The following is a 12,729-nucleotide window of genomic DNA, read 5'->3' on the forward strand; positions in this document are numbered from 1 at the left end:
GCTGCGCGGGGGGGGCGGGGGGAACGGCGGGGACTGGGACAGACAGACGGACACACAGGGCTGGGGAATGACACGGCACCAGCATCTGTCCCCCCCCCGCGCTGTCCGTGCAGTGGAGGGGGGACGCTGCTGTTCTGGGGGCCCCATGGGAGGAAGGGGTTCCCCCCTACTCCTGGGGACCCCATAAAACAAGGGGGGACTCTTTTCCCTCCTGGGGAGCCCCCAGGGCCGGGGTCCGTGCACTGCTGCAGCAGCTGGGAAAGAATCCAGCACAACCCCCCCATGGAGGGGATCCTGGGGTGAGGGGGTCAGGGGGAGCCCCAGGGCTGGGGGGCTCCCAGGATCCAGACCCCTCCAGCCCCCTGGGAGCAGCAGCCACAGCACACAGAGCCTGGGAACGTTTTCACCGATGTTTTATTGGAAATGTTAAATACTGGGGGGCCGGCCCCAGCGGAGCCGGGGGTGGGGGTGGTCAGGGGGGCTCAGGCATGTTCCTCTGCCAGCTTCTCTGCCTTGGCCACCGCCTCCTCGATGGGCCCCACCATGTAGAAGGCCTGCTCAGGCAGGTGGTCGTATTCACCTGGGGAGAGACACCGTGTCAGGGGGGAGTGGGAGGCCCAGCCGGGCTCCCCCAGGTCCCCCGGGGGCCACCTCACCTGCCAGGATCTGCTTGAAGCCCTTGATGGTCTCTTTGAGTGGCACCAACTTGCCCATGTGGCCAGTAAAGACCTCGGCCACCTGGAAGGGCTGGGACAGGAACCGCTGGATCTTGCGGGCGCGGGCCACGGTCAGTTTGTCCTCCTCGGACAACTCGTCCATGCCCAGGATGGCGATGATGTCCTGCAGTGACTTATAGTCCTGGGGAGGGGGACACATGGGGTGAGTGACCAGTGCTGATCCCCCACCCCAGCAGCCCATGGGGAGGGGCTACCCCGGCCCCCTCACCTGCAGGATCTTCTGCACACCCCGAGCCACGTCGTAGTGCTCGGGGCCCACGATGTTGGGGTCCATGATGCGGGAGGTGGAGTCCAGGGGGTCCACAGCCGGGTAGATGCCCAGCTCAGCGATGGCACGGGACAACACCGTGGTGGCGTCCAAGTGGGCAAAGGTGGTGGCAGGCGCAGGGTCAGTCAAGTCGTCGGCCGGCACATAAATGGCCTGGGGACACAGAGGGTTGGGGACAGTCGGTCCCAGGCAGGTGACGCAGCCGCCCAGGACGCTGGGGTCGGTGCAGCCCTCACCTGCACCGAGGTGATGGAGCCCTTGCGCGTGGTGGTGATGCGCTCCTGCATGGTGCCCATGTCAGTGGCCAGCGTGGGCTGGTAGCCCACGGCTGAGGGGATTCTGCCCAGCAGGGCCGACACCTGTGAGGGGACAGAGGTGAGGGGACAGAGCACAAGGGGGGGCTCGGTGCACCCTCCCTGTGCCCAGCACAGACCTCGGAGCCAGCCTGGGTGAAGCGGAAGATGTTGTCGATGAAGAGCAGCACATCCTGACCCTCCTGGTCCCTGAAGTACTCGGCCACCGTCAGCCCCGTCAGGGCCACCCTGGCACGGGCGCCCGGGGGCTCGTTCATCTGCCCGTAGACCAGGGCGACCTGCGGGTGGGACCCTGAGGTGAGCACGGTGTCACTGCCTGGCACTGCGTCAAGGGATCCAGAACCTCCCCAGGGGGACCCAGCACCCCTCTGGGGGACTCCACACACCTTGGAAGTGGCATCTTTCAGGTTGATGACCCCAGACTCGATCATCTCGTGGTACAAGTCGTTGCCCTCGCGGGTTCTCTCGCCCACGCCGGCGAACACCGAGTAACCACCGTGGGCCTTGGCCACGTTGTTGATCAGCTCCATGATCAGCACAGTCTTGCCGACACCAGCACCTCCAAACAAACCTGGCAAGGGGGGAAGCAGGGATCCTGCTCAGCCCCACACCAGCCTAGCTGCCCCCGGGGTCTCCCTTCAGCTCTTTCCTCCTCAGATACAAAAAGCGTTGCTTCAGCAAGCTCAGGAGAACGAAAGTCATGGAGTGAATCATCAGTGAAGGAAAAGCTCCCCAGAGGAACTGCTGGGAATCCCAGAGGGACCGTCGGGTGCCCCCTCCCCAGACCCACCCCTGCTCTGGGGGTCACATACCGATCTTGCCACCCTTGGCGTAGGGAGCCAACAGATCCACAACCTTGATCCCTGTCACCAGGATCTCCTGCTCGACGCTCATCTCCACGAACTCGGGGGCCTCGGCGTGGATAGCAGCAAACCTGGAGCAGGAGAGGAAGGGAGTGGGCAGCTGCTCTGAGCCCCCCCGGGCTGGGGGCTGGCAGGGGACAGGCCCCGCTGTGACCCAGGAGAGCCAGAGCCACGTCCCTGCTCACACCTCGTGTGTCACTCACTGTTTGGTTGTGATGGGGCCCCTCTCGTCGATGGGTTCCCCGATGACATTCATGATCCTGCCCAGGGTCTCAGGGCCCACGGGGATGCGGATGGGAGCACCAGAGTCCAGCACCTTCTGTCCCCTCACCAGCCCTTCTGTGCCGTCCATGGCAATGGTGCGCACGGTGTTCTCCCCTGCCAAGGCCCAAGGACAGCACAGTCACCACGGTGTCCTCAGGCTGACCCTGGGGACAGCTGCTGGTGGCTTCCCCAAGTCCTGCCAAGGGGACATTCTGCTGGGAGAATGACCAAGAGGAGCCGCAGGAATAAAATAGCCCTGAGGAAAACCGAGCCCATGCTCCAGCCCTGCAGCCACAGCCCTCGGGCAGCCATTTTCCTTCTCCTCAGATTGAAATCCATGGCTTCAGCAAGCTCAGGAGAACGAAAGTCATTGGAATCATCATCACAGGAGGACCCCTCCCCATGCCCTCCTTCCTCACGCCAGGTGCTCACCCAGGTGCTGAGCCACCTCCAGCACCAGCCGAGTCTCCCTGCCCTGCACCTCAAGGGCGTTCAGGATGGGGGGCAGCCCCTCGTCGAACTGCACATCCACCACGGCCCCGATGACGGCCACGATGCGGCCGGTGGTGGAGCCGGCCTTGGCGGCGGGGGCTGCCTGGGCGGCATAGTCCCGTCCTGGGGGGAGAGGGACGAGTCAAGGTCAGCCGGGGCAGGGCAGCTCCGGGCTCCGTGTGCCTTGCGGGTGCGGTGATGGGGCTCCCCTGCAGCTCGTGGGGTGTGCCCGAGACCCCTGAACCCCCTCGGTGCACTCAGGACCCCCTGAGCCCCCTTGCTCAGTGCACCCTGAATCCCCACACCCCGCTCGGTAAACCCTTGACTCCCTCTCTTGATGCACCCACGAGCGCCTGGCCCCCCTCCTTCGATACACCCAGGACCCCCTGAACCCTCCTCAGCGCACCTGGGACCTCTGCACCCCACTCCGGGTACAGCCGCAGCCCCTGCACCCCGCTCAGGGCACGCAGGACCCCCGAACCCCCTTCCCTCAGCGCACCCAGGACTCCCGGAACCCCCTCCCCCGGTACAACCGAAGCCCCTGCAGCGTCTGAGTGCCCCCACGCCCACCCACCAGGGCCGCTGCTCCACTGCCGCAGCCCATCCCCTCGTCCTGCCCGCTCGGCACACCGCACCCCATCCCGGTAACGGGGACCTGACCACCGGCACCCCGCGCCCCTTGCCCGCTCAGGCCCCAAGGTGACCCCGGCCCGCCCCGCACTCACGCGCCCCGACAGCGGCGGCGGCCGGGGCGGCCCCGCGGCCGAGGAGGAGCGGGAGGAGGTCCCGGCCCGGGGTGGCCCCGCGGGGCAGCAGCGGCCGAGCCGCGGCGGCGGCGGCGGCGGCACGACCCGCGAGCCCCAACATGGCGGCGCCGACTGAGCCCCGCGTCCCGCCCGCCCCTCACGGCCCCCGCAGGGCGGGGCCGCCGAGCCGCGCGTCACCGCCGCACCGCGCACCCATTGGCTGCCCCGCCGAGAGGCGCCGGGAAAATTCGCGCTCCCATTGGTCACACCGATGCGGCGCCCTCTCTGCGCCTCTTCGCGATTGGGTTTTGAGTCCGTCTGTCAAAGCGCGCTGCAGTCTGATAGGGTGACGTGCGGGAAGGGGCGTGTCCCGGGCGAAGGTCAGCGGAAGCGGCAGCGCACGTGTCCCGCGCTTGTCCTTGGGCGGGCGCCGTGACCGCGAACGAGGCCGCGCCGGCCGCACCGGGCCCGTGACGGGCCCTCCTCCACCCCCTTTGCGGTTTTGCTCCACCCCGCGTCACGGCACCGCCCCGAGAGGGCCGCCCCTCACCGGGCCCGCGTACGCACCGCCCCGCCCGGACGCCGTGTCCGCCTCACACGGCCGGGTGCCGTTGTAGAGCCCCCAGGGGCCGCCCCGTAACGGGCTGAGCCCGAGCCACCGGGCCCTGCTCTCTCCCAGGAGCCAAAACCCCACCCCACCCCGACGGACTGGGACCCCCCTCCCATTTCTCTGCTGCCCCCCAAGAGAGGGGGGAACCCTCCCCACCTGCCCTCCATAGGAAAGGATCCCACCCCACCAGCCCCAAACTGCCCCACATCGCAGGGGATTAGGGGATCCCACCCTCCTGACTCCCCCCGTGAGGGGAACCTGCCCCACTGACCCCTATTGCTCCCAATGGGAGGGGATCCCAACCACTGACCCCTCCCAGGAGGGGATCCCACCCCACTGACCCCTGCCAGGAGGGGATCCCACCCCACTGACCCACATGTCCCCGCGGCGCTGAGGAATGCACAGGGCCCAGGCCGAAGGAGAGCCAGGGAGTCTTCAACAGTTTATTAGAAAGAATGCAGACATTAAAAAAATCCCAGCTGCTCTGAACATAAATTGAGGTTTTTCAGCCCGGTCGCAGGCGCCCGCGCGCCCCACGGTCTGTCACTTGCTGCCAAACCCACAGTGCAAATACGATTTGGTCTAAATGTACAGATTGACAAGCAACAATGTACAGCCACTCACACCCCGGGCGAGGAGGTGGAAAGGTCTGGGGGTCACACGGGACCAGGGGCAGGCTCCGGCCACCGGCACCGGTCGGGGCTCGGGGGCGAACACCAAACAAGGAGAATTGAAAGTTTTCCTTTTCAATACAAACTTTTAGTGGAACAGACCTGAAGACACCACAGAGGGATGCGCCTCGCCTGCTAAATTTGGGGAGCCGATGACAAGTTTTGTTCCCGGTACAAATGGACAATTTTAGGCCGTGGAGGGGCGGGGAGGGGGGGGGGGAAGGGGAAAAAAATGCTCGTTTACCACTCGGTGTTAATTCAGGGTTCTCCCATTGTAATTACATCTGCTACGAGGCAAGGAGGCTCTGTAAACTTTATTGCAACTGTTCTGTACGGATTGCCTACACCTCAATTGGGTTGGTTTGGTGGTTTTTTTTCTTGTTTTTTTGGAAGTCTGGAAAACGGTTCATGCATAACGTTATTGCCTCTCGTGGCTTTAAGACCGCCCCGTGCCATGGGACACACCTACCATCAGTGAAGCCATTTAAAATGGACTGAAAATGGGTTAAAGGATGCAGGATCTCCCTTTAGGGCTGGCTATCAACTCAGGAATTCTTATCTCAATTATGAAATGTTGTGATGAACTTCTTTCCCCAAAACCCTGAAGACAACAGTCTGCCTTACTCCAGATCCGGCATTTCTAGAGGGAAAGAGAGAAGACAGTTAGTGGTTTAGGATTGGTTTGTGGGTTTTATTTTTTGCTTGGTTGGTTTTTAAAAGCTCCCACAGCACTATTATGTCACAAGGGACACAAGCAAGATGACCTGGCCTCCAACCAAGGAGGTCACAGGGCAGTTTGGGGCCTCTGATCTCTCCCCCTGGCTCTTCCCGAGGGAAATCCGTGCCAGAGCCACCCCGAGCACGTGCTGCTCCTAAAGCCAAAGCCTGCCTGGGACTGCAGCTGCTTTGGGAAGGTCAAACTGGTATTTGGGGCTTGCGTGGAGAGGCTTTCCCAGATTAGATTTGTCTCCCAGTGCTGGCTTTAGCTGGCGGCCAGGATGAACATCTGCTGGCCCTGCCCGAGGCCGGCTCGGAGCTTTCAGCAGGTGTATGAGGGGAAAACAACAACTTACTTTCATCATCACTGTCTGGTGAGTCCTGGAAAGGAGAACGAACAACCTTAAGTGGAGCAGACAGCGCTGAAGGCGCTTTTCCTCTCCCACCCCCCCGCCAGCAAAGAGCTGCTGTTCCCAAATCTGGATCCCCTCTCGGGCAGAGCAGGGATTTTGAGGAACTCCAAGTTCCAGAGGACTCAGTGAGCTTAGTTTGGCCTCACTGCAGAGCCCACAGACCCGCAATGAACCCCTGTCACTGCACAGAGACACAGACACCAAACTGGCGTCCCTGGCACTGAGAGGGGAGGGAAGTGGCTTCCCCAGGTGACATCACCTGTGCAATCAAGGTTTGGGGCTGTTTAAGCCTTTTGCAGGGCTGAGGGGCGAGTGCAGGACTTCGGAGCCAGCCCTGCAGGTGTTTACTCCACCCACATGTACTCACATCATCTGCCCCATCTACTTCTGGCAAGTCTACATCGTCGTCTCCTCCCATGTTGTTCATCATCTGCTCAGAGACACAACAGCCCCACTTCGGGATGAATCCAACCCCACTTTCCACCCAAAACCAGCCTGAATTGGTTCTAAACCAACAGGCCCCCCCTTGCTTTAACAAATCAGGTCCCCCATGCAGGAATTACAAAGTGATGGTACAAAAAAATCCCCGGATTCATTGCCTGGCAACCCCCAAACTCCAGGAATTCGTTGTCCCCTACCTCGGAAAAGCGATCGAAATTGGACATGTCTTCATCTGAGTCATCTTCCCAGTCTTTCCAGTTGTTGAAGTCCACGCTGAGCCAGTTGAGCTGCACCAACACCAGGAGTTATTTAAGGACAAGGAATTATTTAAGGACAAGGAAGTAACTGGCTGTCAGTTACAAGAGGCAGGTTAATGAGAGCTGCCGTCGGATCAGGAGCAGGAAAGTCACCCAAAACTGCTCCAAAATTTGAACATGACCCAAATATTCACTAAATTAAAAGCCAGGGGAGGCAGCAGATGCCCAAACCCACCTTTGCCCTCTCTTTTGTTAACCTTGGCCATGCCTGACCAGACTCTCCTTTTCGTAAACAACACAAGATGGATCTGTCTGTTCTTTTATGCTTTGATTCCTGAAAAAGACCAAACACCCATTAGTACCACCAGGATGACCTTCACCAGGAACTGCTGACATCCCTCCTTTATCTTAACCTCTTCCCTTATTCCTTGTCCTGGAAAATACCACCCAGAGAAGGTTTCATGGATCTGGAGTTTGAGCTTTTATCTTCCAAGGAGTAAATTTCCCAGAATCCAGGGAACAGCCTAAAGAAGGTGGTGTTTTTTTTAGGATCACCATGGAATGGTTTGGGTTGGAAAGGACATTAAAGCCCATCCAGTTCCACCCTCCTGCCACGAGCAGGGACACCTTCCACTAACCCAGGTTGCTCCAACTTGGCCTTGAACACTTCCAGGGATGGAACATCTGTAATTTCTCTGGACAACCTGTGCCAGCCCCTCACCAGGCTCCAGCACTGAGAAGCTGGGAAAAGTCAAGAGGATACTCACATTTGGATCGATATTATTAAAAAGATCGATTTCATTTAAATGTTTAAAGTTATCACTTCCTCCAAGACAACTGCAAGAGAAAAAGAAATCGGTATTTAGCCCGAAACATGTCGTAGAATAAATCTGCTTCTCCTCAGCCCTCCCTGGGCCTGAGTTACTCACCTGAATGTGAGTTTGGACTTTTCAAAATTTACGTTTACGTCTTTGCTGTCTTCAACACAGAACTCGATAAAGACGTAGTCCCTCCGGTCGTACCACTTTGCAGAGGCAGGCTGCCTGTGGGCACAGCAGGGACACACGAGGGCATTGATTTTCATCAAGAAATCCACCAAAAAAACCTTTTTTCTGCGCTTAAAACCTGCATTTTGAGCTTACTGTTATTCTTTAAAGGGGCTTAAAGCTGAAAAGAGAGAGCAGGAATAAAACGAAATGATGCATTCGGTGTGTGACGCCCCCAGAAAGCTCCTGGGAGGAGCTACTGAAATCTGAGACTGAAATAAACATTTCAGCAGATCAAGATTTTGATAAACTTCAGGATGAGCTAGTACAGACTGTGACAGCAGCTCCACCACCTCCGACAGCTGCATGGTTTCAGAGTAACCTAAAGTAAAACTACTGAAAAAACCCCCATTTTTTGGGGTATTGATACTATAAACAAATGGATTTGCTATGATTAAGACCCAATTAAGTCAGCACAGGTTGGAAAATCACTCCTCCAACCTCTTTACAACCTCCCAAGTACTCACACTGGGATTCCCATGCACTTTGGAGTTCTTCTGACTTTGCACAACCACCTCAAAAAGCAACAGCGTGTCCAGGGGGGCTGGGAAAGCCACAGAGCTCTGGACCAACTCCTGTGTTTGCAGTTCCACCCTGAGAACTCACCTGCAGCACTCTGTGCTCTGTGGAGTGGGGAAAACGACCTGGCTGGGCTTGGACACCTCCTCCCCCCCCCTTCCAGTCCTTCCCTGGCAACTGAGGCCGAGCCCAGGGAACGCCTGCATTCCAGGAGAACCAAACAGCCTCCCAGCAGGGCTGTTGCTACGGCACAGAGGCCACGGGTGTTCCTCACACTCGTCTGTCCTCCCGAGATCAGGGAATCATGGAACGGTTGGGGTTGGGAGGGACCTTAAAGTTCAGCCAGTGCCACCCCCTGCCATGGCAGGGACACCTTCCACCATCCCAGGTTGTTCCAAGCCCCGTCCAACCTGGCCTTGGACACTGCCAGGGATGGGGCAGCCACAGCTGCTCTGGGAAAGCCATTCCAGGACCTCAGAGGGAGGAATTTCATCCTAATATCCCATTTTAATCTCCTCTTTAACCATTCCCCATTTATCTGCCATTCCTGTGCCTCACCAGCCTCTCAGGGAGGAATTTTTCCCAGCTGAGAGCTGCAGTGGGATGAGGTGGAAGGCTCTGAGCTGGATAAGGATCTCAAGCAGGGAAGTCGATGTGACACAGCCTGTGACAGCAGCTTGTGCTGCTCTCTAAGCCAATATCTGACCAAAACCTGAACTTTTCAGACCTTTTGTTAAGCTGACCTTTCCTAAACTTCCAGATCACATTTTGACTCACCTGATCATCAATTAATTGCTGGCATTGAGCTGTGGCACATTTAGCAAAGTGACACACCCAAAGGCTCCTACCTGCTCCCGTCCATATTTCCCTGGGATGAACCCAACCATGGCACAGCCCAGCTCCAGCTGAACCCCAAACCAGCCACCTCTGAGTTCCCCCAGTGCCACCAGGTCCTTGGACACACTGGTGCCAGCTCAAGGAAAGGCAGCAGAATGGCCACGATGCCTCGGGCAGCCCCAACACCTCTTGTAGGTGCAAGAACACCTGGTCAGAGACCCATGTCCAAGGATTTCATTACCAAGAGCATAAAAACAAGTGGATTCTGAATTCAGCCTTGAGTTTCAGCAAGATGATGTTCCAGGGGTGAAAACTTGCTGCAGCATTTTAGGGAATGTTAATTATCACCTTATTCAGGTGAAGTGCAGCAGCAGAGCAGCGATTTTCTTACTGGGGTATTTTTAAACCCTTCTTGGACACAGATTTCCTCTTTTTTAACAGGGAATGAAAGACTCTCAAAAGGAAAGGAGGATGAGAAACGCCCCGCTCTGCTCCCTGTGTGCTGGGAGACAAAACCCCCCAGCGTGGGGCACTTGGAACGTCGCTCCAGCCCCGTTATCCAACAGAAATCTCAGTGTCCCTGCCTGGATGACGCAGGGGCTGAATGGTGTTAACACTTCCCAGTTCTCAATGTCAATGGAGACATCTCCAGCCTTCCCAAGGAGCCGCACGCGTCCCGGCTCTCGGCCGTGACCTCGGCATCTCCGCCAGGATCGGCGATTTGAGGCACCAACAGAACTCACAGCGCTTCCAGAAATCCTACTCAGCTCAAGGAAACACACACCCGCCCCAGCTGGACAGCAGTGAAGTCCCAGATAAGTTTTACTCGGCCATAATTCACGCTTCTGAACCTAAACCCACGCTGCTTTCCCGGGAATTCACCCCGTGCCCGGAATGCGCTGGAGCTGCCTCTCCTCCTTTTATCTGCTTTTCCAATCTCAACCTCCCAAAGGGAGGAGGGAAACCTCCCTGTGAGCTTCAGTCAGGCCTCACCGTTCCAACCAGTACCGCAGGACCTGCCGGAGAGTTGGGATGAGGCGGAAGCCGCAGCTCCTTTTTGTCTCCTGCCCACACGGAGATTCCCAGGAGACAACCACACGCAGCAGCCCGTGGGGAGCCGTGCACGTGCTCCCAGTGCTCCCAGTGTTCCCACACACCCACGGAGAATCTCCTCTCACAGGCACTGACCCACCACCGGGACTTGTGGGCAGCCACCTGTTACAGAGCTCCTCCATCCTGCCCACTCAAATCCCGAGGGAGCTCGGCCTCCTGCCAAGGAGGTTTTGGTTATCCAGCACTCCCATGGGATTGATCTCTTGGGAAAAGAGAAGGGAATTTCAGCCTGCTCCAGCCTGGTTCCCAGTGCTCTGTTAGGGTGAGGATTTCCTCTGTCCCATCCACCTGTGTTTTGGGGACTTCCTGAGCAGCCACAGCCACCCCGCAGCTCCTCTGGCTCTTCCAGTCCCCACATTCCGATGACAATCGTTATTCCAGCACTGTGGAACAGGTTCTAGAACCTTCCCAGCAGCACTGATGGGCAACATGGAGGCTCAGCTTCACCGCAGAGCCCTCAGAGCTCTGCCCAATCCATGGGGGCTCTGTAGGATATCCATGGATAGCTCCCGGTCTCTGGCACAGCAGAGGCTCCTGACACGCTGAACTCACCAGTGGAATCTCAAATCCCTCCCCATCTGTGGCACTGAGCAAGTTCCCAAAGCTCTCCTTGTGCTCCTCATCCATAGCCTGTGCCTATGGAATCTTTGTCTCCTGGAAGCATCCTGACAGTTCCTACAGCTCGAGGACACTGCTGGAGTCAGACCCTCAGCAAGATTTTCCCCTCCCAGACAGCAATAAAACCTGTTTTACAAAATTACTTTTCATTTATACACCCTGGAAAGGTGCTTTTTCTCATTAAAAAGCGCCTCATTTTAGATGATTCTACGCAGAGGCAGCAGTGCTGCAGTTTCAGGATGATGAAATCTACAGAAATTACATGAAAAAACTCCAACTTGATCACAGTTCTCTCACTTTCACTCACGTTAAGATGAAGCACCTCCGCTGTTCAGGGTTTCAGAACAAAAGTAAAAGCCTGGCTGGGGACAAGGGACCAAAAGCCACCGGTCCCCAATGGGTAATGCTGTTCTCAGACCAAATTCCTGACAAAACAAAACCTCAGGAAGTGCTACTGCCTCCAGTCCTTCCAGCCAGACACATGGAGGTCACAGAATCATGGAATGGTTTGGGTCAGAAGGGACCTTGAAGCTCATCCAGTCTCCCCCCCCCCTGCCATGGGCAGGGACACCTCCCACTACCCCAGGCTGCTCCAAGCCCCGTCCAACCTGGCCTTGGACACCTCCAGGGATGGGGCATCCTCTGGAAAATCCATTCCACTGCCTCAACACCCTCAGAGGGAGGATTTTTTTCCCCAATATCCCACCTAACCCAGCTCTCTGGCAGTTTGAAGCCATTTCCCCTTGTCCTGTCACTGGAGACGTGGGAATGCTGCCTGCAGCTCCCAGGGCAGTGCAGCTCTTCTTCCCCAGCCGGTTTTCCCTCTTGAGCGTCATCCTGCACACAGAAAACCCTGGCTCTTCTTTCCTGAGCGCTGCGAGGGAACACTCATGTTGACCAGAGCTCTGCCACGAGCAGCTCGTGCTGGTTTTGGGTCGCTGAAGCAGCCCCGGGAGAATTCCAACGAAGGCGGTTAATTAGGCTCCTTGGCACGGCAGCCCAGGCACCGGGGAGCGCCGCTCGGGATGCACGTGGACACCCTCGCAGAGGAGATCCAGCAGCTCACCTGCACCGGGCAGAGCAGCACCACGGCTGCCCCGGGGGTTTCCATGCGCTCCCACCCCTTCCTGAGGGGCCTTTTCGTTATTCCTCGGTTTTTTCACGGAATTCTGGAACGGTTTGGGTTGGAAGGGACCTTAAAGCCCATCCCGTTCCACCCGATGCCCATGGGCAGCGACACCTTCCACCAGATCAGGCTGCTCCAAGCCTGGGCTGGCTCCAAGCCCTGTCCAGCCTGGCCTCGGACACCTTCAGGGACGGGGCAAATCCCAGGGATGGATTTTACGTGGAAAAGTGGAAGTTTACAAACAGATTCGCTCGCCTGCACGCTCTGGATGGTTCCACGCGTTACTTACCGGGAGTTTTCCGCGGATTCGGCCGCCACCGTTCGGCAAATGCCGGTGGCCACCGACCCACCGAGAAACGCGCAACACGCCCCGAGCACCCCCCGCCACCCGGGCCGCCCCGCGCAGCCCCATTCATTCCGCGCAGCCCGGAGCGGGGACGGCACGTCCCGCCCGGATCGCGGTACGCCGGGACCGAGCCAGTAACCGGGGCCGGCGGTCGAGCCGGGGCGCTCCGCCCTCACCCGGTAACCGGGGCCGGGCCCAACCAATAACCGGGGCAAGACCCACCGGCGCCAGCGCCCGCCGGCGGGGCAGCCCAAGGTCAGCACGCGGCGGGAGCCCGCGCTCGGCGGCGCCGGGGCGGCTCCCGGGGCAGCGCTCGCGGCCCGGCGGGGCC

At 58.5% G+C, this 12,729-nt stretch overlaps 2 protein-coding genes and 2 non-coding genes across 4 annotated transcripts; all 4 read right to left on the bottom strand.

Moving 5' to 3' along the window:
- Nucleotides 1-396: 396 nt before the first annotated feature.
- Nucleotides 397-3,840, bottom strand: ATP5F1B (ATP synthase F1 subunit beta). Its single transcript, XM_042019749.1, has 10 exons — nt 3,664-3,840; nt 2,879-3,061; nt 2,386-2,560; nt 2,132-2,253; nt 1,706-1,890; nt 1,439-1,597; nt 1,242-1,364; nt 946-1,158; nt 657-858; nt 397-580 (listed from the first exon to the last, which is right to left on the bottom strand). The coding sequence occupies exons 1-10, from the start codon at nt 3,803-3,805 to the stop codon at nt 483-485; spliced, it is 1,602 nt and encodes a 533-aa protein (XP_041875683.1). The 5' UTR covers nt 3,806-3,840; the 3' UTR covers nt 397-482.
- On the bottom strand, nt 1,968-2,042 carry LOC121660397. The gene has a single exon (XR_006014655.1). It is a non-coding gene; the product is annotated as a small nucleolar RNA SNORD59 (small nucleolar RNA).
- On the bottom strand, nt 2,765-2,838 carry LOC121660398. The gene has a single exon (XR_006014656.1). It is a non-coding gene; the product is annotated as a small nucleolar RNA SNORD59 (small nucleolar RNA).
- Nucleotides 3,841-4,723: 883 nt separating the features above from the next.
- Nucleotides 4,724-8,738, bottom strand: PTGES3 (prostaglandin E synthase 3). The gene is made up of 7 exons (XM_042019750.1): nt 7,723-8,738; nt 7,561-7,630; nt 7,029-7,127; nt 6,734-6,823; nt 6,463-6,525; nt 6,039-6,063; nt 4,724-5,605 (listed from the first exon to the last, which is right to left on the bottom strand). The coding sequence occupies exons 1-7, from the start codon at nt 7,875-7,877 to the stop codon at nt 5,586-5,588; spliced, it is 522 nt and encodes a 173-aa protein (XP_041875684.1). The 5' UTR covers nt 7,878-8,738; the 3' UTR covers nt 4,724-5,585.
- Between the last annotated feature and the right edge of the window lie 3,991 nt (nt 8,739-12,729).

The sequence above is a fragment of the Corvus kubaryi genome, unplaced genomic scaffold, assembly GCF_017639235.1.
Source record: "Corvus kubaryi isolate FWS band 111438036 unplaced genomic scaffold, C.kubaryi_AGA036_p1.0 35011, whole genome shotgun sequence".
Lineage (NCBI taxonomy): Eukaryota > Metazoa > Chordata > Aves > Passeriformes > Corvidae > Corvus > Corvus kubaryi.

Bases quoted from the DNA above. Each gene is read 5' to 3' on its own strand.
- ATP5F1B (XM_042019749.1), bottom strand. From the start codon at position 3,805: ATGTTGGGGCTCGCGGGTCGTGCCGCCGCCGCCGCCGCCGCGGCTCGG. The intron at 3,062-3,663 runs GTGAGTGCGGGG...CTCTCCCCCCAG, and splicing joins CGCCGCCGCTGTCGGGGCGC to GACGGGACTATGCCGCCCAG. The intron at 2,254-2,385 runs GTGAGTGACACA...CTCCTGCTCCAG, and splicing joins GGCCCCATCACAACCAAACA to GTTTGCTGCTATCCACGCCG.
- PTGES3 (XM_042019750.1), bottom strand. From the start codon at position 7,877: ATGAAAATCAATGCCCTCGTGTGTCCCTGCTGTGCCCACAGGCAGCCT. The intron at 6,824-7,028 runs GTGGGTTTGGGC...GTGTTGGTGCAG, and splicing joins TAACAAAAGAGAGGGCAAAG to CTCAACTGGCTCAGCGTGGA. The intron at 5,606-6,038 runs GTAAGTTGTTGT...CTTTCCCTCTAG, and splicing joins ACCAGACAGTGATGATGAAA to AAATGCCGGATCTGGAGTAA.